General features: G+C 46.0%; 1 protein-coding gene across 2 annotated transcripts; it reads left to right on the top strand.

Annotated features, from left to right (window-relative positions):
* Window positions 1-15,092: 15,092 nt before the first annotated feature.
* On the top strand, window positions 15,093-22,050 carry ZHX2 (zinc fingers and homeoboxes 2). 2 transcript variants are annotated; one of them, XM_054167217.1, is made up of 2 exons: window positions 15,093-17,784; window positions 21,660-22,050. In XM_054167217.1, the coding sequence occupies exon 1, from the start codon at window positions 15,282-15,284 to the stop codon at window positions 17,778-17,780; it is 2,499 nt and encodes an 832-aa protein (XP_054023192.1). In that variant the 5' UTR covers window positions 15,093-15,281; the 3' UTR covers window positions 17,781-17,784; window positions 21,660-22,050. The 2 variants fall into 2 exon arrangements, with proteins under 2 accessions (XP_054023192.1, XP_054023193.1); XM_054167218.1 differs by lacking the exon at window positions 21,660-22,050 and adding an exon at window positions 18,197-18,360.
* The last annotated feature ends 1,477 nt before the right edge of the window (window positions 22,051-23,527 follow it).

Raw genomic sequence — 23,527 nt, 5'->3', positions numbered from 1 at the left:
CTCTTCAGTGAGACACTTTTAAGGAGCAGTTCCCTTCCTTTTCTGCATTTGTCAAGTATTGCTCAAGCATCATTGTTACAATGTGGATGGGCTATGAAGTAGCCCCGGGTGGTGGTGGGGAATTCCAGACAGCAGGGAGGCAAAGAGGACGATGCCTGTGATGACTCCAGCCCCGCACTGGGAATATTGAGTATGCCTGGATTAAAACACGTGGGAGGAGACAGGAGGCGGCAACTGCCGAGTGTACTTTGTCATGCTTTTAAGGTGTTCTGATGGCAAACACTTCCACTGGTAAGAAATAAATGAGTGGGAGGTTTTGCCAGTTCCTTTTTGTTTTCCTTGGGAGTTTATTCTTCAGTTTACTAGTAATCTGTCTGAGTGAAACCTGATTTGTGCTTTGGGAATGTAAAAGAGGATGCCAGAGCATCCAAGCTTTGGAGAGTCCAGATCAAACTCAGTTTTGAAAGTATGAGCTGGTTTGTGCTGCATCCCTTGATGTTTAAAATGAGAAGTGAAAGAAAGAAAATGTGTCCTTCAATATGGTGCACTCAGTGGCCAGTCTGCAAAAGCACAGATTGTGCTAGGCTGATAGTATTTACAAGTGTGTCAGTTATATTTGTTAATACATAATCAGGTCTTATGAAACTTCATTTATTTCCAAGGATCCTTTTCATTCTCTTCCACTGCATATTTCCAAAAGGAGCACTGCTTCTTTTGAGCTGAAATATTAAATGTTATGTGAATGATTCAGTAATCACCTCCTCTTTGTGTTTCCTGGGTGAAATGAGAACACAGGGACACTCACATCCTGCTAAATCCCATTCTTTTCCAGCAGTATCACATAAGGGTGTACTTACTCTCTGTCCCCAGCCCCTTGTATTGGCATCCCTTCCCAGAACTCCTGGGTGCTAGAAGCTTCTATTCTGGCCTGGGGATGCTTATTGTAAGGGACAGCTGAGGGAAAGGTAGGACAGGCTGGATTCAGAGCACTGCACCAGAGCTGCTGCACTGGGATAAATAAATCTCAGTGTATGTACCCACACACGTGTATGTACCCATGCATACACAGACAGACACACACACAGAGAGGCTGGCAGATTAAACACAAGTGGGGAAATGTGACACAAAGGAATTGTATGTTATTAGATCAGATCTATCTGCCAAGTTTCCAGCCTTTTGAGGACAAGAATATACCTGGAAATTGGAGAGCCTTATTTTGAAGTGGTCTTGTAGTATCCAGATAACAGAAGTCCTGCAAAGTGACCCAGGGCAGAGCTCCAGCAGTCCCTCAGATCTATCTTTGCTGCAAGTCTGGTTAGAGTTCGCAGGAATCGGTTCTCTGAAGTGCAGCGACCGCTCCCTTCTCTCTCCCCTGTCCTGTGCTACTTGCCTTGGGGAAAAAGCCTCTGGTGTTGAGGAGGGGGATGATGTTTGGGCTTGTGGGTTGCAGTTGTCGAGGAGTGTTTCTAACCCAGCTATGGAAACCCAACTCTGTGTGACAAGGGGGAAGGATTGCATTGTGTGCCCAACTTCTGGCGTGAACAAAGGTCCTTTGTGGCCATGCCAAATTCTCCCAACAGCAAAACTGTTACTGTGCACAGAGGGCAGTGGCTCTGCCCTGTGACAAATCAGAGCAACGACGAGTGCTGCAGGGAGGAAGAGGAAGCTCGTTCAGTCCCATGATCCTTAGGGGCAAAACGCATTCATTTGCCTGCTTGGTAGGCACCTCTAGGGACACTTCATAAACTGTACACACCCACCTGAAACCTCAGCGTACTGCATAGCAAGAGAAGCCTTTCCCCATAAGCAAGCACAGTTTTGAAAGGCTTTCTAACTCTCTTTCTTTCTTTTTAATTTCAAAATTGACCACATCTTCTGTGATTTTTTTTTTTTCCCAAAGGAAGATAAATATTTGATTGGGAGCCTGTTTGTTGGATGGCAGAAGAAATCAGAGCATTGGTACTTCATGAAAACTTCAGCTGCAAACATCTATTCATTTCAAGCTTCAGATGGTGTAGACATCTGGAACATCAGTGATGCCTAAGCTGGCTTCTGTTTGCTGATGGGGGACGATAGTTGGTGGCTTTTGGTCTTGTACTGAATGCTTTAGATGCACAGTAAGCTGGAGGATGTGTTTTGTGACCTGCAGTGAGGGGAAAGCATGCAGATGTTTCAAAGGATCTTGCTGGACTTGCTGTATGTTGTGTCTTTGCCTCTCCTGCTGAATGTGTGGTAGGTCCTTTGTCACACAGTTTTTGTTCTAGAAGTTTATACACAGGATTTTACTAAAGCAAAGTGGTTTGTGTGGATGTGAGACCTGGGGGCTTAGTAAGAGAAGGAGGGATGAGTAAATACATTTTGAAAGGAAAGTGCTGAGATAAAATTTGAAGTCTATAAGGGGAAAATTATGTGTGGAGGTGATCTAAGTGGGAATTGCAGGCGATGAAGTACAGCAGATGCAATAAAACAGCTTCAACAGGCACAGCATGTGATTAGGATGGTGGGAAAAAGGAGTAGCTAAGCGTCTTTTAGAGGGTCACTTTTTCAGTATTTGGCCTCAGAACTCATCAGGAAACTGATGCAGGGATAATGTGATGCATGCTAGGAATGCTGATTGTGTGTTAGCAACAGCAGGAAAAGATATGTTCTTCACTAAAAGAGTTGTGGATCAATTCTTCCAGGGCCTCCAGAAAGAGAGACGTGACAACCCCTGTATTGATAGTGCCCACAGAGTTTAGATGCGATGAGATTGTCACGAAAAGATCCTCATCACACAAGAAGAGGAAGAGTTCTTGAACAGTAGTGTTCAAGCAAAGGAATACCAGGAGGAACCAGCTTGCTAGCAATGTGTTTTGGTGCAGCTGCAGAGGAAGGTAACTTTTAGCTTGTGTAAGAACAGAGGGAGGTTTGGAATCATCAGAAGGCAGGCATCTGTGCCGTTTTACATGCACCTGACCTGATGAGTAATATTTGAGGGAAGGTTGATAGTTCAGACCTTTGATCTTCAGATTTTTGCCTCTTTGCATGAGTCTGCTGGTGGGAGTTGTAGTGGGTTTATGACTTTGGTGCCTATTTGCTGGGACCTAATCTAAAAGTTCAATCTCCTTTTGCAGGGGCTGTTAAAAATGTTCAGCTTGCAAGTTGGGAGGATAGTCTGAAATTACTGGAGGATGGAGCATAGCCTGCAGCACTGAAAACCTAGATGCAGTTTCCAGCCCTGCTGAAGACCTTGGCTGAGGCATGCTTTCTGCAGTGTCACTACCCTTTTGGTGGCAGCAAGCTGTAAATTGACTTGGCCATTTAAGGAAGCCTCAGCCACATTCTCTTTGTGACTTAATTGCCCATCTGAGCAGTGGTGATAGTAGCAGCGCCTTAATTCACAGGCCTGCTTGGTTTTAACAGTTGTAAAGGCTCTGAATATTGAGCCAGTGGGATCCTCTGATCACCACAGGTCATTAACTATCTAAGGCAGACTCCTGCATGAGGGGAAAGGACCCAGGGAAGTTACCCATTTTAGAGAGTCGGTAGAAGTCATGTCACTGCTTTTAGAGAAGTCTCCAGATGTGGAACTATGTTTGTCATGGCCTGATACAAGTCTGCTTTTTGAAACAGTCTTTAAGCAAGTAGAGCATGACCTAATTCAGTCTAAAATGTGACAAGGTGGCAGGGAATGTTATTTAGACGAAGCCCCTCAGCAGAGCCATGCCTGCCTGTTACCAGGGCCAGAGGGAGCCAAAAAGGCCAGAGTACTGCATAGGCAGGTATTCTTCTGAGCACCTCGTTGCTCTTGACCAGCAGCAGCCACCTTTCCTGTGTGCTGGGACAGAAGAGGTCTTTTGACCTTCTACACCTGCCTTTCAGCTCTGACTTGCTTGAGAGAATGGGCACCAGCTATGCTCAGGAAGAAGGTTTGAGGAAGAAAATGTATTTTCCCATCAATGTAGGGGTTCATCCTTACGACAGGCATCTCCTAAATGGCAATCCAGGTTGGGAAACACATGTGTGTCATCTGCCTGCAGCTTAAGGTCATTCATCTGAATCTAGCTAATGAGTGGGAGACGCAGCCTGGCTACAGGCATGGGCAGCATGGCTGTCTGCAGTATGTTCCTTCAAGCCAGCAGCAGTATGTGCATGGGGATCTGTTTGCACTGTAACATGGGACGCCTGAGGTTTGCCTCCTTGGTTCATCAGAGTATTGAACCATGTGAGTTAGGCCAACAGCTGACTGTTCATGTGCTTAAATTTGGAGTTGTCCTGAGGTGCTTTGGACATCAGATTTGTTTGAGATCCTCTAGCTGAGTTTGGAGGACACTGGGTGTTCAGGTCCTGTGAAAATCTGTCTAGCAGTGTCCAGAAGGATTTGGCTTTGAAGGCACGTTGAAATTGCTGCTTCTGGAAATGTCAGGGTGAATGTTTCTGTTGCATTGCTGTGGGAGTATTCAGTGTGGTGGGCTTCAAGATGCTGCTTCATAACCCAAACTCAGCTTTAGCGCTTCCTTCAATAGCATCTGGCACCATAGCTCAACTTTCCATTCAGAAAGGGAATATGTTTAGTTGTTAGAATTGTAAGCCAGACCTAATGTTTTAAAAGGGAAAATCATTGTGTACTGAAGCTTTCCCAGTGGTGCAGAGGTTCAGAGTGAGTAAGCAGTGTCAATCTGGATAACTTGCAGTGATAGCCATTGAGTTTATCAAAGTGTTGTCAAGTGCAGAGGGAAATGGGGGTGGGAGAGAGCAGCAGTGTTTGAGGGGCACAGTTAAAACCACCCTGTGGGAGGGAGACATTACACTAGTGCGTTTGTGGTGTTTTATCCTCACATCTGTACTCCTCATTGAGGAATGTGAAGATACTCAGAGAAGCCCTCAGAGGTAGGGTGGAGGAAAGGAAAGAGGTACAGTGACTCATCAGCTTTATAAATCACAAACCATCTGCATTTTTCTAATACCTCATGAGTGAATCAAAGGGGGAGGTGTGCAGCTATAGACATACAGCCTGCTAATGGTTTGTGTTAATTGTTGAGCTCCTTCCTCTCTTTTGGGAGCTCTCTTTGAGTGCTGCTGTTGTGTTGAATGAGGCTGGTGCAAAGGCTGCTCCTGATATTGGGCAATTAGAGCTGGCCAGGCATGCCCTAAATCTGCATGTATTGCCTGTCTTGCATAGATGTGACATCCTGGTGAAATAGATGTCTTCTCCTTTCTCTTTTCATCAAATCTAAACCCTTCTAAGAAGTGATCACTAAATCATCTCCTGGCCACAGCCCTCATGCCTTCCCCTCTATCGAGGTGAGGAGAAAGTTCTTCACTGAGAGAGTCATTTGTCATTGGAATGTGCTGCCCAGGGAGGTGGTGGAGTCACCATCCCTGGAGGTGTTCAAGAGAGGATTGGACGTGGCACTTGGTGCCATGGTTTAGTCATGAGGTCTGTGGTGACAGGTTGGACTCGATAATCTTTGAGGTCTCTTCTAACCTTGGTGATACTGTGATACTGTGATCAGATCCTCTGGGCACTTTTCTCTCTGACTCCTTCTGTGATGTGTGTCATGTGCTGCCTGAGCCACAGATACAGGGCTTTAGAGGCTACTTCTTGAGAACTGAAAGGGGTTTTTACTGAGAAATTTAGAGCTTAATTCTACCCTGCAGCCATTCAAGAGGAACACCCAGAACATGCATGTGATTTTATTTTGTTTTCTCCCTTGTGGTTCACCTGCAAAGTGTTTGTGTGTGCCTTGATAATTTTACTTGGAAAAAAAAATGAGACTTAGCTGACAAAAGGCAAGCTGCTGTGGTTCCCAAGCAGTATGAGAAGCACTAAAGCAGGAAAACCTCTGTTTTCCTGGACTGTGCTTAAGTTTTGTGAGCACATGGAGTAAGGAGATAGAATAGAATAGAATAAACCAGGTTGGAAGATCATTGCGTCCAACCTATCAACCAATCCAACACCACCTAACCAACTAAACCATGGCACCAAGCACTCCATCAAGTCTCCTCCTGAACACCTCCAGTGATGGTGACTCCATCACCTCCCTGGGCAGCCCATTCCAATGGGCAATCACTTTCTCTGTATAGAACTTCTTCCTAATATCCAGCCTAAACCTCCCCTGGTGCAGCTTGAGACCGTGTCCTCTTGTTCTGGTGCTGGCTGCCTGGGAGAAGAGACCAACATCTGCTTGTTCTGCTTTGGAGGCATTTAGAATAGCATAGAATAAACCGGGTTGGAAGAGACCTTCGAGATGATCACGTCCAACCCATCATCCAACACCATCCAATATGATTGACAAGGTATCTAAGGTTAACTAAGGCATCCTGGCCTGCATTAGGAATAGTGTGGCCAGCAGGAGCAGGGAAGCCCCTGTACTCTGCACTGGTTAGGCCGCACCTTGAGTACTGTGTCCAGTTCTGGGCCCCTCAGTTTAGGAAGGACATCGAGACATTTGAATGTGTCCAGAGAAGGGCAACGAGGCTGGTGAGAGGCCTTGAGCACAGCCCTGCGAGGAGAGGCTGAGGGAGCTGGGATTGTTTAGCCTGGAGAAGAGGAGGCTCAGGGATGACCTCATTGCCCTCTACAACTACCTGAAGGGAGGTTGTAGCCAGGAAGGGGTTGGTCTCTTCTCCCAGGCAACCAGCACGAGAACAAGAGGACACAGTCTCAAGCTGTGCCAGGGGAGGTTTAGACTCGAGGTGAGGAGAAAGTTCTTCACCGAGCGAGTCATTCGTCATTGGAATGTGCTGCCCAGGGAGGTGGTGGAGTCACCATCCCTGGAGGTGTTCAAGAGGAGACTGGATGTGGCACTTAGTGCCATGGTCTAGTCATGAGGTCTGTGGAGACAGGTTGGACTCGATGATCCTCAAGGTCTCTTCCAACCTTAGTGATACTGTGATACTGTGAAATGAAACTGAACATTCAGAATAATGTTGGGGGTTTTTCTGCATAAAATCAGAGCTGGCTGTATCCAGGTTTTACCCACGGAGCTGGAGATGGTGTCTACAGATAATTTTTTGCTTTGTGTCTGTGAGTCTCTTGTCCTCCCACCACATGGTGCTGGATAAAAACTCAATATGAGGAATTATTTAAATCCAGTGACTTTAATCTAGCCCAATGATGAAGAGTCAGTGAGCTGCACAGAGAAGTAATTAAACTAATTAGAATGAATGTTTTTATAGTGTTTCTATTTCTCTCTTAAGAAATCTGTTGGTCTTTATTTCTCTCTTATGAGCATGCAAGTACACACCCTAGGAGTAAACACACCACTGATGAAAGGAGGTAATTTTGACAGGGTACGTGACTAATCTTTGGAGCTTGCTTTTCCCCTGAAAGCCACCAATGTAGGGCATTGGACAGAGATTCAGCCCCCCTGAGGGTGTTGAGAACATCTGTTGATGTATCTGGCTATATCTTATTTGGGTGGCTTATAAATCTTCTTTCTTGGAAGAGGCCAGTTCATATTTTTCCTTCCCAAAGGAGAGGGCAAGGCCCAGGAGTGCACCCACAAGCATCTTTAGAGTTTGAGTGTGCACAGCCATAGGTGCCACTGGGACACTGGGTTTCTTTCTGTCCCTGAGCATCTGTGACTCTGTTGGAGGACACCAGCTAGGCATGTGTTCAGCAGGACACCAAAGCAGATGCCTCTGGCAGAAGCCCATGCCACAAGGAAAAAAGCCTTTCCCAGACTGTGCCAGCTTCAGAAAAGAGTGGGAGCTGCAGCCACAGCTGCCCGTGCATCCCGTGTTGTGTGCAAACTGGGGGCTCTCAGCCCTTTCTCTGGAGGGCAAAACAGTGTCTGGGAATTGAAGAAACCTGGATTTTTGTCCCAACCTCAGCACTCTGGTGCTATTTCTCCTGCTTGTTACTTGCCCCATCTGTTCCAGTGTGTGCCCCCTTGGTAAGGGACCATCTCCTGCCTAGGCTGAGATTAAGGCCACTGTGTTCAGTGGAGCAAGTGGCCCTTGCTACAATATTAATATTGTTTCAGGGCATGAACCAGTTTGTAAACTGTAATGTTTTTGTCCTGAGTAGATTCTGTCATTTTTCCAGAGGGGGGGAAAAAAACCCCAAACAACAAACTAAAATCAGGCCTAATCCAGTTTTTAACAACTTGAGCCTGCATTTCAAAAAAGGGAAAAACAACAAAACAACCCCCTAAAACACACAGACACAAACAAAAACCACCGAGGCAGTGTCTGCAGATGAGTACTTACAATAGAATATTCACAGCACACAATGTTCAGCTTCCTCTTTTCTGGGAAGGGGTTGGCCATTTGGGTTTGTACAACACCCAGCACAGAAACCCCACCATGGCTCCCATGCTTTTGGCTCTGCAGCAGTGTGGATGAGAACATTTTAGTTCAAAAGGGTAGCCTGTGAGCGGTGTACTCTGAAATAGGCCTGTTGCGTGCTACTGTCTGACACGACCTGTTCTGGTAAGGCTACAGAGGGGCTTTTTTCCTTTTCCAGAATATTGGTGCTTTCCAGAATAAGCTTCTTTATCTCTGCACAGTGGTCACATCCCAGCTGAGCTGGTAACGTCGAGACAGCTTTCATGTGGATTGGCTTAGGTACGCAGTTCTCCAGGGTTTTCTACTACCGTTGGTGCCTTTTGAAACCCTGTTTCGCCCTCCCCTCAGCCTATCCCCGCCAAAACCCCCTCGTTTTTGTTTTATCTATGTATTTTTAGTGTCTCCCAGTGACTGTGCCGCAGGGGCGCAAGGCAAAGGTGGGATGTGTACTGGATTTGCTTCTGCCCTCGTTCACAGGTGTGTTAACACCCAGTTTCACAGGATGTGTTGCTGAGGGAGTCAGCAGTCCTAGGGGCAGTTTGGTTTGCTGATTGCCTTGCAAAGCGTGAGCCTCTGGTCCTTAAAAGAAAGAAAAACCGTCAACTGCTGATTCTCTGTAGGCAAAAATTCATGGCCACGGCACCCTGCTACAAGCATCCACACAGGGGTGTTTCTAATTAGAAAAGTCTACGCTGACATAGATGAATTGAAAATACATAGCCCTTTCAAATTTATTTTGTCATGTCTGCAAAAATTATTGTTGTATCAATCTGCATACCTCCCCATTAATTGTGTTTCATTCAGCTTACAAAGAACTGCAGAAGTGTCAGAGCTCTAGGCTGCTTTGACTTAAAGGCTGTTCTAAAAGCTCTGCTCTAGCTCACAAAACCTGCCTTCCTTTCTCTGGTTTTCTTTTGTAAGCCATTACCATCCCAATCCATCATGCAGGAGTTATTTGTCCTGGTTTGCTTCTGCTTATTCTCCTGCATATAATTAAGCAATGTTTTTAAGTGGTTTATCACAGTGGAGAGCAAAAAACATTCTTTTGCTGTGCTAGCTGATGTGCTTTTTGATATTACTGTAGCAGCTGCATGCTAAAAACAGTTGTAAGGAAGGAAAAACATCACCCTAGGCATGTTCCTCTTTTAACACCATGAAATGTGTATCTCACCTCTCATCCTTGGATTTCTAGGAGAGTAATCTTACCGCAACATCAATTAACATGAGTTCAGTGTCTCTGATACGGAGCAGGATGATAGCTCTGCTCTATGCTACATTTGTTTGTGTTGCTACAGCCTTCATAGGCAATGAGTGGGTAGTGGTGGGGAGATTATGATGCTGTCAAGTAATACAAATTAATTTCTGCTGTAAACATTATGGGCCTGACTTCTGGCCATCTGCACAGGTTGAAATCGAGTGTTAAAAGCAGATACGCTCACAGGGACAGATGCTTTTGAGTACTGAGGGACCCAGGGACCTGCAAGCTTGGAAGATGGTGAGAGGGAGAGGACCATCACTGAAGCTAGCTGGAAATGGAGACCCACTGAGGTCCGCCAGAGTAGGGTTGGTCACACGTCCTGGAAGGGGTGCCAAATTCTTCAGCACAGGAATAAAGTGATGCAGGTGGTGTCTCTGCCTTTACAGCACCCTGTGGCGTTTGCAAGGCCTGGCTGGTGTATGAGGGTGAAGCAGGGCATCTGCATTGAGTTTTGCTAAGAACCACTTACTGTGTGGTTCTGTGAAATAGCAGCTCCTGCTGCTTCAGCAGGCTGGGGAAGGTGATTGGGAAAGTTGTAAGGAGGAGTTTGTACCTTTGTGATATTAAACACCACGATCAGACATGGAGGAGGGTTTGGCAAGGGGGTGTTAAATTACAAGGGTGCATTTTCTGTTGCTCCTCCTGTGTGGCAGCGAGGATGCTATCTGTGGAGCCTGAGCTCCTAAACAGTAAAGCAAGAAAACGTTTCCACCCTTTTTAAACATCAGGGGGCACTTGCAAATGAAACCTCCTGCATTTCTGCACTTCTTTGCAGGTAGTCTTTCTGTTTTTCCATTTTCAGATGAGGCCAGGTGCTGGGAACTCTGCTAGCACAGCGCAGAGCAAACAATGCAGTGAGAGGAAAAATAAGAAAGATTTTGTTCACAAAACACACGAGTGTCAGTAAAGGTGTTGGGTTAATCCTGGGTTGGTTTTGTTTGGGGTTGGGTTGGGTTTGATTTTTTGTTTGGGCTTTTTTGTTTGTTTTATTTTGTTGGGGTTTGTTTGTTTGTTTTAATCTCTGTGAAAAGTAGAGAGCTGTTTGCACTGGGGCAGGAGAGGGGTGTGGTGTTCAGCCTGGTTCAGTCTGTTGTATTGCTTTCTTCCAGTGCTCAGCTGGAGGCAAGATGCAGCACAAAGCAGTGATCTTTCTGGTTTGGTTTCCCAAAAACTTTCTGCCAAAGTTAAGTTTTTCCCTGCTTTGTAATTCTACATCCCATCAAACTTGGTTGTCCTTGCACATCCTTTTTCAGACTCAACTCATGTCTTGGGGTATGAGAGAGGACAGACAGCGTCTCACCTTATATATGCCCTGCCATACTACTTGCTCAGCTGCAGCTTGCAGGGTTTTGGCTAAGGCTTTGTGTGACCAGGCTGTGTCCCAGCTGCCATGGAAAGTTTCTGCTCTGCCACCACATTGGAGGATCCTGTGTGGGAACAGCAGTGCAGAGGAGTTCAATCTCTACCCTCTACACTTATTGAGAGGAGGAGGGAAAAATAAAGCTAGCTATGTGCACAAAGGAAAAATGTGAGAGAGCAGAAATAGTTCAATGTCAGGCAAGAGAAAGTTGGGTTTGATTCTTTTTTTATTTCTCCATGCCTGTATTTGAGCTACACAGTTACCTTTTGCTGCTGGAAGGTGGCATTGCTACACAGGCAAACCCCTTCCAGTGCCAGCCAGGCCCCAAAGCATGGTTTATTTCCCCTGTGCAGTTCTCTGCATTTTCCCCACGTTCCAATAAGTGCTCCTTGCTCATGCAGGTTTTGTCTCCCTCTCTCAGACTACAGGTTGAAGGGATAGAGATGGCCTCTGGGTCCCCAAAACTGCACAACTTGGACAAACTCATTTGTTTTGTTTCTGACCTCCAAAAAGACACTTTGGCTTTGGCTTGATTTCTGCAGTGGATAGTAATTCTCATGTAGTGGAAAACTATTTGAAGTGTAGAGTTAGAAACCCAGCAATTAGAGATGCAGGAAACCACTCTGTGGAAGAGAAGATGGGAAAAAAAAAGTGGAAAATCTGTGCAATTTTCCTGATGAAACTGTTACAGACAGAATTTTTCATCTGCCTATAGACTGATGTATGTTTTGGAGAGACCTTGGCCCTTCCTCCATATCAGAGCATCCTTCCTTGGGACTGACCCTCCTGTCCTCATAAGACACAGGAGCTCAGAGCAGCAGAGAGTTCTCTGAGTTTCCAGAGACTGGGGAATTCAGAACATTTATTCTGACTTTGAATCAATCAAAGGTTTCTTAAAAGTTGCAACCTAGATGTTTCTTGTTCTCCACTCTCTCTCTTCTATCCCATTCCTTTATCTTTTTGTTCTTAGCTCTCTCTTTTTGTGTGTGTGAGGTTATTCAGTGAAATATAAATAAGCCATGCTCTCTTTGTCTCTTTAGTTTTCTTCCTTTTACTGATGTTGACACATGAATTTTGCAGAAGGTCATACATGAGAAAAGGAGCAGACTTGCAGCTGTGTGGCATGGGAGGAAGAGCAAGCTGTAGAGGAGCATCCCAGGAGCCATGGCTCCATCCTCATCTCCACCACCCTGTCCCAGGGCTCTGCCTTGCACGTCTCTTCCCTTGTCTTTGAGAATCAATGTCACAAAGCCTTCTGTGGCACAAGCATGGTGGGATCTGCAGGGCAAAGTTAGGTGACTTAATAACTTACACCCTGTTTCCAGCAGCAGCCAGGCTTACAGAGCCCATTCTGTGCCCTTCTCTCACCTTTTGGCCAGTTTCAACCAAATTTGTTACAAGGGAAGAAGCTTCAAAGGTAATTAATTCTCTGCAGGCGTGATTAGAAATGGGTTGCAAGCAAGATGGGTGTTTGGATCATTTCATGTTTGTCTTTAGCTTCTGATCCTGTCCACAGTGGGACACAGCAAGCCACAGATCATATCCAAAATACTCTGTAGGAGGACAGTTGTGAGGGGAAAAAGAAAGGAATTTTGAAGGAGTGTGTGGAAATAATAAAGAATATTGGATGTAATCCAGTTTAAAGGCCAGTCACCACAAATCTGTAGAAAATTAGGCATCATTTCTTCCACTGTTCATCTCAATGCTTATTATAAAAAAAGAGGAGAAAAAGAGGAGAAGGAATAAAGGAAATAGAAGAGGAGAGGCTGACTCAGAGATGCTAATGCTTTGGGTAATGATGATGACAATGTTGGTGATCCCAGGTTAGAAGGAAAAGGCATTGTGTCATCCTGAGCAGGGCTTAGCCATAAGCCCATGGGCAGCCCCATCCCTGTTTCACAGAGCTGAGCAAAAGTGCTCCATTACCCAGAGAAGTACCCAGAGCTTGAATGCTTGACAGTCAAAGAGATGCTCCAGTGCTTCACTGAATTGAAGTGAGTGTGCAGGGTATCCCCAGTCTCTGTTGGGGCTGGGAGGTGTGGAAGCAGCAGTGGCTATGACTGCAGTGGACTGTGTGGGTGTGCTGGCTCATCTGCAATGGAACAAGTAGGGTCTCTGCACAGTATCTTTTCTGTGGTGTGTGCTTAGCATTTCACAGCTTGGATTTTGCCATGTCTGCGAAGGTGCTGCATGAAGAGTTTGTGTATGCAGTGCTTTGTGCATGGAGAAATGCTTTACTCTGGCTTTTGAGTAGATGGAGCTGGATGCTGCCATCTCTGCTCTTATCACCAGCCTCCTCTGGCAGTATATCATGTTTCCATATGTACAGGAGTGGGATGATCTGTGACTGGGAGGGTAGCAGAAGTGTGCTCTAGGGACCCTCAGAGTATTCATCAGCTGCAAACAGAACTGAGAAGTTAGGGGATGATTTTACAGTGACTATTTCTGGCTCCTCTACCAATGCACAAACAAGAGGAGCAGATCTGGGGACAGAACTGAGGTGCTTACAGGATGTGTATGGATGCAACTGCAGTGGGATTTTATCTTGTTTCATCCTTGTGTCTGCTGGGGACTGGGTGCAGCTCATTGTTCAGAGGCTCCACAGTCAGAAAATCTGCATTTGGTGAGACATGAGATCATAGACTCATGGAATGGTTTGGGTTGGAAGGGACCTTTAAAGATCAGCTAGTCCATGCACCCTGCCATGGGCCAGCACATCTTTCATTAGATTCCCAGTTCAGATTCTCCATCTAACACATTTCTACAAAAGTCAGTGCAGGCCTTACCCACTCTGCAAATCTCCACTTTCTCTTCTCCTCCAGTTTGTAATCCCTAGTGCAGATGCCACCCTATCCCAAGAAACCTTTGACTGTAAAAGATGAGTGTTCCATCAGGACTGGAAGCATTCTGAACCCAGAGCTCATCTGGTCAGGAAGAGTAGCAAATGGGAGTCAAGGACTGGTTAGAAATAGCATCTTGTCAAATAGGAGAGTGACTTTTTTTTTAACTAATGAAACTGTTTTTACAATTAAATTCCCCTCCCTCTGCCCACCCACCCCTGATGAGTGCAGCTGGATCCTAAAAGAGCTGGTGTAGTTTCCCTTTGTGGTTGTTCTGACTGATGTTGAGCTCACATCCTTTTAAAAACGCTTCAGAGAATCGTTGCGTTTGGGAACTTCCATTTCACTTACCCATTTTTAACCATGACTCATGGGTGGGTGAGTGGTTGGTGGTTGGTTTTTCATTCTGGGGGGAGTAAAGTGAAGTTCTTCACTATGAAGGTGATGGAACACTGGATCAGGTTGCCCAGGGAGGTAGTGGAGGTCCTATTCCTGAAGACATTAAAGGTCAGGCTTGATGGGGCTCTGATCAACCTGATCTAGTTGGGGATGTCCTCGCTTACTGCAGGAGGGTTGAACTAGATGACTTCTAAAGGTCCCTTCCAACCTACTGTGGTCTGTGACAAAGTGCACCAATCAGGGCTATTGGCAGCATTGTGGGAAGGGACCATGCTAAAATGCATCTAAGGGCTTCTGTGACCTTTGCCAGCTACTTCTGTCAATACTGACTGAAAACTGGCGTTTTAAGGAAAATTCTGTTCCAGAAAAGACTTGATAGGCTTCCACAGATCTACTACAGTTTCTCTGAACTCACCTCTCCTAAAGACATAGCCCTTTGAAAGTGTTGCTTTGCATAAACTCTTCTTTCAGCCTTTCCTTTTACAACCAAGGCAGGCCCTACAGCTTTATTTAGAAGTCACCCATCATTACTAACCACATTTAAGAGCCATATTTACAAGGTAAGTGACAGTGGGAAGTAATTAAGTTTAATCTAAATCGCACTCGGTTTCAAATATGCAGGCTTCAAAATAATAATTAATAGAAACTACAGCTTCTATAAAAAGTTGCAGTATTTATAGCAGGATCTTCTTTCTTTTCCAGCTAAACACATTGAGACTAGTAGAGATTATAAAGTCCTCTGTCTGTTCATCTTATTTGTTTCAAAGCCCTTGTCTTCCTATGGTGCACTCCATTGCAAATCACTTATTGCTTTTATTCTTCACGAGGAGATTTGTGATTCTTAAGTCGATGATGGGGGGAGAAAGAGTGTTGTCCAAAATAGCCTTGTAAATGCACAGATCTTGAGCTGTGGCCTTCTGCTGAATCTGTGCTTAATAGTTCAGTGCCTAAGGATGTGTGCTTTGTTTCACAGGTGTCATGCAGCTGCTAGATCTGCTGGTGGAGTCGGTGGTTGCAACTGGGCCGGAAAGTCTTCATTAAACAAACCAGAGTAAAATAATCAAGGAAGGTTGGAGCTCTTTGGAAGATCTATTGAGCTGATTTCTCTAAAAGATTCATCACTTGGGACAGCCTGCTGCCAGTGGCTGCCATGGCTAGCAAAAGAAAGTCAACAACTCCCTGTATGGTGCGAACCTCCGAAGTGCCAGAGCAGGAAGGCACCGAGGGCGTGGAGGCCCCTAAAGAGAAGGGGAGTGGCACACTGCAGCAGGATGCTAAAAAAAATTGGCCTTCAGAAAGCTCAGTCAAAGACTGCGAAGTGGTCGAGGCAAAGCCCCCAGCTGAAAATCAGTCTAAGAAACTCCAGGGCGGTTATGAGTGCAAATACTGCCCTTACTCAACACAAAACTTAAATGAATTTACAGAGCACGTTGACACCCAGCATCCAAATGTCATTCTCAACCCTCTGTACGTCTGCGCTGAATGCAACTTCACAACCAAAAAATACGACTCCTTATCTGACCACAACACGAAATACCACCCAGGAGAGACAAACTTCAAACTGAAACTGATTAAGCGCAATAATCAGACTGTTCTAGAGCAGTCCATCGAGGTCGCCGCTAACGATGCCACTGTCACAAGTGGTGGGCTTGAAAGCGCAGAGTGTGATGATTCGCTTCACGGGGGAATTAGTGCAAGTAAAACACCAGTGGCGAAACTGGGAAAGCCAAAAGGGGAAACCAAGAAGGGTCCCAAAAAGCCAGAAGAGGGAGTTACGGAAAATCACATGGATGGCGCTCTCCCCCGCATCATAACTGAAGCCACTGAGGCTATTGCTTGTATAAACGGAGACCTCCTTCACGACGTGTTGGCCCATGTTATGCCCTCTGTACAGCTGCCACCAAATATTAACCTTGTCCCCAAGGTCCCGGTACCTCTGAACAGTACCAAATACAACTCTGCACTGGACACTAATGCAACCATGATCAACTCTTTCAACAAATTTCCTTACCCAACGCAGGCAGAGCTGTCATGGTTGACAGCAGCATCAAAACACCCCGAAGAACAAATCCGAATCTGGTTTGCTACACAGCGTTTGAAGCATGGTATAAGTTGGTCTCCTGAAGAAGTGGAGGAGGCAAGAAAGAAGATGTTCAATGGTACTATCCAGGCAGTTCCCCAAACCATCACTGTCCTACCAGCTCCTTTGACAACTGCAAAAATGCCCCAGCCTATCATCCAGACAGCTTTGCCTTGTCAGATACTGGGCCAGACAGGTCTGGTGTTGACTCCTGTGTCAAACGGTTCGACTGTTTCCTGTTCACCAATTACGCTTGCTGTTGCCCCAAACCAGGGGCAAAAGAGGACAATACAGACCTTATCAAGTGCCCCAGAGGCCAAGCGTCCTCACGTAGTTCAGGTGCCTGAGATTCCTGCTAAGCTGAGTGCAGTACCACTAACACCAGCCAGCGAGCGCAAAAAGACAAAGGAGCAGATAGCAGAGCTGAAGGCCAGTTTCATGGCAAGCCAGTTTCCCAATGATGCAGAAGTCTACCGGCTGATAGAGGCAACAGGTCTCTCCAGGAGTGAGATCAAGAAGTGGTTCAGTGACCACAGGTATAGAAGTCAAAGGGGCATTGTGCACATCCCTGGTGATGCTTTAGGGAAAGATCAAGTAGCACCTTCAGCTGGCCGACACGGACGATTGTTTCACCCATGCACAGAATTTACTCCCCAGAGATTCAAAGAGAAAACCCAAGAGCAGCTTAGGGCCCTTGAGGAGAGCTTCCTAAGATGCTCTTTTCCTACCCAAGGGGAATTAGACAGGCTTCGAGTGGAGACTAAGCTGAGCAGGAGGGAGATAGATTCATGGTTCTCTGAGCGAAGAAAGATAAGGGACAGCATGGAGCAAGCTGTCTTGGACTCGATGGGATCATACAGAAAAATTAAAGAACAAGATACTCCCAATGGTGCAATAAACCAGGCGGAACTACTGAGCAGCTCTCAGCTCCCTGGTGCTTTATCTGGGTCCTCTACCACACTGAAGAAATCCCAAGAGCAAATTCACCTCTTAAAAAGCACATTTGCGAGGACCCAGTGGCCATCACCCCAGGAGTATGACCAGTTAGCATCTCAGACTGGGCTCACAAGAACTGAAATAGTTCGCTGGTTCAAGGAAAACCGGTCCTCGCTAAGAACAGGCTCACTTAAATGGATTGACCAATACCAGCAGCAGTGTGGTGTTGATGGTCATAACGAGCAAAGCCAGAAAAAGGGATCAAAACACACTGAGAGTCCAAAGAATGGCAACGAGGGGCCTCGGCAGCGTTACCAGGAGCACAAAAAAATGAACGAAGAGAATGGGGAGAAATTAACGGTCAGAGTAAAAAGAGACTGTGAACCACTGAAAGACTCTTTGTTGGCCAATCAAGCAGAGGGTACAGACAGGTTGGAGTGCAACAGCCACGATGGCCATGGCAGTGAGGAGAACGAGGAGCCAGCGGAGGTCAACTGGGTGGAGGTGACGGTGGGTGAGGAGGACGCTGCATCGGACTGTACGGACAGCTGGAGCCACACAGCGCCCGAAGGCCAGGCAGAGCTGGCAGACTTTGACTCTGAAAGTATATCTGGAGAAAATTCCCACGTATAGACAGGTAATGCTGATGGTGCCCTGTTCCTCTGAGCCTGCCTCTGTCTGGCTGTGCTTCCAGCATCCTGTAGGTCCTCTTGAGCATAAATCCCCAGAGCCCGTTCCTGCCGGATTGCTGTGCCTGCTGGATGCCTGAACAAAAGGGAGACCCATCCTGCTTGTAAATTAAAGCAACTGCATGGCAGGGGAGGGGTTAGTGTCTCTTGTCTCCTTGTGGGTCAAGTCCTGGATAAGAGAGATTCTTTTCTTTGGTTTTGATTGGGGTTTTTTTTGGCAATAAGTGATTAAACCTTAAACTTTCTGCCTTTGAACGACCTATGTAACTTCTGCAGCACTTGATGTAAAACATACCAGCTGAGCCACGCAACGAAGTAGTAAGTGACACTAGTAGCTAATATTCTCTGTCCTAACAACAGGTTGGAGTGTGAATAGAGCCTTGTGAATAGAGGCTGTGCCTGGTTTTGCACCTCGAGTCTTTCCTTTGCAGTATCCTGCCCTGCTCAGAACAAAAGGTCACTGGGGGAAGGGCCCAGGACAGAGATGCTTCTTTATGCAACAGCAAGCAGGAAAGAAAAACCAAACCAAACCAAACCAAACAAAAAAAAAAAACCGTTGTGAGGACTGAAGTGGCTAATGCAAATGTAATCTCTTCCTCTTGCAGGTGAGAACAGTCTCCAACTTTGTTTTGTTCTGCTTGCTCACTCTAGAGGCTTAGGAAATGCCCCAGACTAAGCTATGTGGGTGTTTTAGCAGCTCTTTTTCACAGGATCTTGAATTTAAAAGCAAGCTGCCGCGCCTTTCTTAAGGGGGTTTCATAGAATCTTTCACAATGTGAATGGATGTGTTACTTGGAGACCTGCAGCCTGCTTCCAATCAGAGTTGCACAGGTATAAATCTGGAGCAAGCACCGTCGGCATTTCTTGGCTCGCACATTGAACTGAGTTCACTGGAGCCTGTAACGTTTTGTGCGCTGTATAACTGAGTCAGTCTCTCCCACACTGGAGACTCCTTGAGCTGCAATGTATCCCACAGAAAGCTCAGCACCCGGTATTCACAGCCACAGAGAGAGAGCACCTACCTGAGAAAGCCAGCACTTTTTCTAGTGTTTAATAAGAATAATGTACTTAAGTTTTTCTCAAAACAAAAAACCACAAAATTCAAGCCCCAGGACTGCCTAAAAGCCCTCCACACTTGCACTTCTATTGCAGCTGACAGTACTTGAACTGAACTGCTCTCCTTTGCAGAGGGGTAGTTTTTTTCTTAGCCAGCCCAGCTGGATAGCTTGGGACTCTTCACTTTCTCCTCGTCCAAAAGCCTCCTGGACATTTTCTCTTGAGATGAAAAAAGAAACCCTGCAGTGGTTTTATTTTGAGCTATGAACTGTGGCAGCTAATTTTGAGGAATGTTATTACAGGATCTGTATCACAAAGCAACTTAAAGCTCCAGCCTGTAATGCAGCACACTGTCCCATGTTATGCTTTTGCAGAAGTTGGTAATGAGGGATGTGAAGAGCAGGTTGTGTTGCCTGTGTAGCCAAGGCAGAGATTAAAGGAGGGAAGGACATGGGAACATCAGCTGGAGGCATGCTGGGGTGCCACTGTTGTGCTGCCACATAAGAAAGGAGAGCCAGTCTGATGTGCCTTCTACAATCAAATGCATGATGGATAGATGCATCGTGGGAGTGCCTCTTTTTTCTCCAGGGGATGTTACTCTAGATCATCTATCCCTTCCAGCTGAGGAGAGGAAGCAGACCACAGGCTAGGAGAGGGAAGGGGAAGGACAGCAGGAGAGGGAGTTGCCTGACACCACTATTTCTTACAAGCCTTCTGCATCGTGAGACCAAGCTTTTCAACAACCTTCTTCCAGCAGCATAGGTTGCAACCAGCATGGGGTACGTTCAGGTGAACTTCCTGCCTTTGTGTCCTGGCATAGATGCTGACCATAAGGGCTGTGGAGATGCTTGAGTGTTGTAGGAGAGGAAATTCAGTAAGAACTTTGATCTCAGTTAAACTTTCACTGAGTTCTGCTTTTGACAAGGAGCTTTTTGGTGGCTGGTTGTAAAATACACTCATTGAGAAGAGATGCACTGGCGCAGGGCTTCCACTGCAAAGACTATGCAGTAAGATCAGAGGCTTGTTTTGTCCTTTGCTCTTTGTTTCTCAGCATGCTGGCCTGGTGACTTGACAAAAACCCAAACTCTTTTCCATTTTCCTTTATTCTCCCTGAAAGTCTCAGCCCAGACACACAAGTGCCTGCTTTTCAGTGCCTGCAGCGTCACAGGCATTGTGACACAAAAGCTGGAAGCATTATACCCTGCACTGATGAAACCCATGGAAAAATCCTATCTGCTGGCTCCTTTTTCCTTCTGGACAAGCACTCTTATCTTCATGAAGCCCATCTTACACGGCTTTTATCTAAACCCAGTGCTTCTATTAACAAGCTACTAGCTTAGTAACATTCAGGTATGACTCAAAAGCAAAGACTGCATAAGACCTGACGGAGACCTTGTTTTTGCCTCTTGTCATATGAAAGTCTGGTTTTGTCCTAGCATACTCCTTGGTACCTTGGAATAGTTGTGGCACTATCCTGGCTGCACATAAGAGGTGGACTGGAGAGCTGATAGGGCATTTCTCCTCCTCTTGGCTCTCATACAGACACAGTCATTACATGAAACTTTCACTGAACCCTACACTGAGCAGAAGCACATCCCTTTGATATTCAGGTGCTGCTGTTTCTCAGCTTGATGTATGTAGTTTAGAGTGATCATTTTTCATTGATCAATCTTCATGCTTGTGAAGCTTTTGACAAATTTGGATTTATTCCACAGAGCATGTCAGGTTTCCTGAATAGTGAGGCTAGGAGACTTGGCACTGTAGGGGGCCAGGGCCTTCAAGATGTGGAGTGGCTACTGCGGGTTTTACTAAAGCCATCACTAAAATGCTCCAGGCTGCGTAATGAAGCCTCACATATCTCTTGTTAGGAGGTATCTCTCTGCTTTAGCAAGAGAGTGTTCTGGCTCCCTTTCCATCATTCCTGCCTTCCAACAGCACAGGTCAAAATTAGGTCTGTTGTCCCCATTTGCACAAGCCTGACAAACACAAACTCCTCTGAAATTAAATACAGCAGTTTGCAGCTCAGACGCGAGAGCAGGACCAGAGCATGGCAGAGTTGTTAGTTGCTATCACTGACTTTCTTCACAGCATTGTCTCCCTAGCCTAGGTCTTTTGGGTTTTGTTCTCAGAAGCATACTTTTTTTTCCACCACCACCACCTTCTCTGCTGTAAATCTCCTTCCTGTTAGTGGTGTTGAGCTCCAAGGCACCATCATGAAGTCGGTGTGGAATCGATCAGTGTTTTCTGCAGAAGAGTGGTCACCCTAAAGCAGCTTCAAGGAGCAAAGCTGGAGCACACACGATTTGCCTTTTCACCTGGAACCAGCGAGGTGCATCAGAGACCCAAGGTGAAACACAATGAAGGGCTGCAGAGATGGAAGCAAAAGCTAACGTGGCAATTAAATTTTTTTCCAGTGAATTAGGAGGAGCAGGTCACAAGGATGGAGGAGGCCACAAGGGGAGGACTTCTGCCTTTGGTGTTGGTGTGCCTTTTTATCAGACTCAACCACCTTGCTTTCTGCATTGCAGATGCCAGAAAAGCTCACTACTTCTGTAGGAAGGAATATACCTGGCAGCAACGTTCCTAAAGGGTGTGAAATAATGGGTTAGCCCAGGTTTATGGTAAGCACTGCCACTGGAGGGGTGAGGAGGATGGTGCAGGAAAGCTGCCTTGCGCTGCTGCGTGCAGCTCCAGCCTGAGTGGGTGTTTGCACTTCTTGCCTTCATCATGCCTTCAAAAATAATACATTGCTTTTATAATTTTGCAGGGATACTCCTCAGCTGCACTGTCCTGATGTTGAAGAGGAAATGCTGTCTGAAAATAGAAGAAAAGTTGTTCTCCCGTCTGGGATGACTTAGTGTGTTGTGACTCCCAAGTCTCAAACCACGCTTCAGAGGCACAGCGAGAAGTACTCTCGTGGAGCATCATCACGGATTGTTCATAGTGCCAAAGTCCTACTACTGCATCAAAAAAAGAAGAAAAGAAAAGAAAGAAAGAGGAAATGGTCCTTGTATATAGGTTTCTCCTTAGCTTCTCTCCCACCCACTTTCCTGCCCAGCCTCTTTCTCTACTGGAAGAGATTTGTACAATGTGGAAATTTTGTTAACTTTTTAATACATGCAAGTTACTCTTGCATAGAATGCCATTGCAAAATCTGGGGGGGGGGGGGAAGTTTCCTTTGTGGGAGAGGGAGAGAAGATTTTTGTTTGTTTGGGGTTTATTTTTTTCTGAAGCATTTTAAGAGAGATTTGCAGCCTTTGGAGTCATGGTGCAGATCAACATCTGAGCCCAGATCCCCACCCCGGTTTACATTTCAGCCCACTTAAACGCATTGCAGGGTTGGGGAGGGTTGTTCTGGAGCGATTGGGGTTTGGTTTCATTCTTGTTTTGACATTTGTTTTGTTTTATGGCCACCTGCTACTGGCTGAAGTATTTAAATTTCTGCTTTTTTTGTGCTCCTGCAAGGCAAGTCTTCTCCAGCTCCTGTACTTCCATTTTTCACAAGCCAGCCTCAGCTGTGGCTTTCTGAAGATTGGGCTAGAATGCCTGGTTTGGTTTTTTTCCTGTTGGGTTTTTTTTTTAGCACTTTTTGTTTAAACATGCAGTACAACCCCCAGGGGGGTTGGAGCACGGAAATTAAGATGCTTCATTATCTGAACTTGTGTTTCTTCAGCTGATACAACAACAGACACCATAACCAACAGTCTGCCCTCCAGCTTTAGAAGTGGTAGCGCACAACAACTTTCCGATTAACCCTTGCCACTGAATTTGTAGCTCAATCCTAGGTTACCGAGTGCACTTCTCTTTTTAAAGTACTGCTAATTGGGACTTGGATGGGGGGGGGGGGGTGTCTGTCCATGCACATGTGAGGAGGAGGAGGAAGAGGGAGAGGGGGTGTGTAGGTGAGTGGGTGCAAGAGCCATGCAGTGGGTTCCTCTGATGAGCTGGGTTCAGAAAGCTCGCCCACCTTTCAGTCCGCTGCACAAATAGGATGCTAGGGCATTTCAAGAAATCCAACTTTTCTAACTTGTTGCTCATTTGTTGTAACTCAATAAAACAAAGGCTAAACGTTTTTTGGTAACCTCTTCCTCTCTCTCTTTTTGTTCTTCTTCTTTTTTTTCATATTATTTTAAATCCCATCTCAGCCCCCACCAGCTCTCCTTGGTGCACAAGAGCTCAGTGTCTTTAGAGCCATCACTGAGGTTTCAACCGGTTTTGAACTAATCAGACGCTAACCAGATTAAAATGAACTTGGCCAGCTACTGATGCTTATTTCCCCAGTGTTAAGTGGCTCTTCTGCAAGCAACAGAGAGAGCACCTAGGAATGAGGGGTTGGGGGCACCTTTATTTCGGTTTCAGTCACAACCTGAATGACTGAAAGAAACCACCCCAACGACTCACTCAAAGGTATTTTTATGCATCCTCATCACATTGTTGAGGGAGGGGGCCAACGGCAAGTGCCCAGCAACTTCCCTTAGAATCAATCAGGTTGTCCAGTCCCTTGTCAAAGAGGAGCGACTGGATGAGGCAGTCACAAGCCAACAGCAAGCGGTGGGGAAGCAATCTCCTCTCTTCCAGGGGCAAAGGCAGCCTGACCTGACAGGGGGCATGCACATGGCCCATCACACACAGCCC

This window comes from Dryobates pubescens, chromosome 14 (genome assembly GCF_014839835.1).
Source record: "Dryobates pubescens isolate bDryPub1 chromosome 14, bDryPub1.pri, whole genome shotgun sequence".
Classification (NCBI taxonomy): Eukaryota; Metazoa; Chordata; class Aves; order Piciformes; family Picidae; genus Dryobates; species Dryobates pubescens.
The sequence above is the reverse complement of the archived record's forward strand: the minus strand, read 5'-3'. Positions and strand labels throughout refer to the sequence as shown.

Bases quoted from the DNA above. Each gene is read 5' to 3' on its own strand.
- ZHX2 (XM_054167217.1), top strand. From the start codon at position 15,282: ATGGCTAGCAAAAGAAAGTCAACAACTCCCTGTATGGTGCGAACCTCC.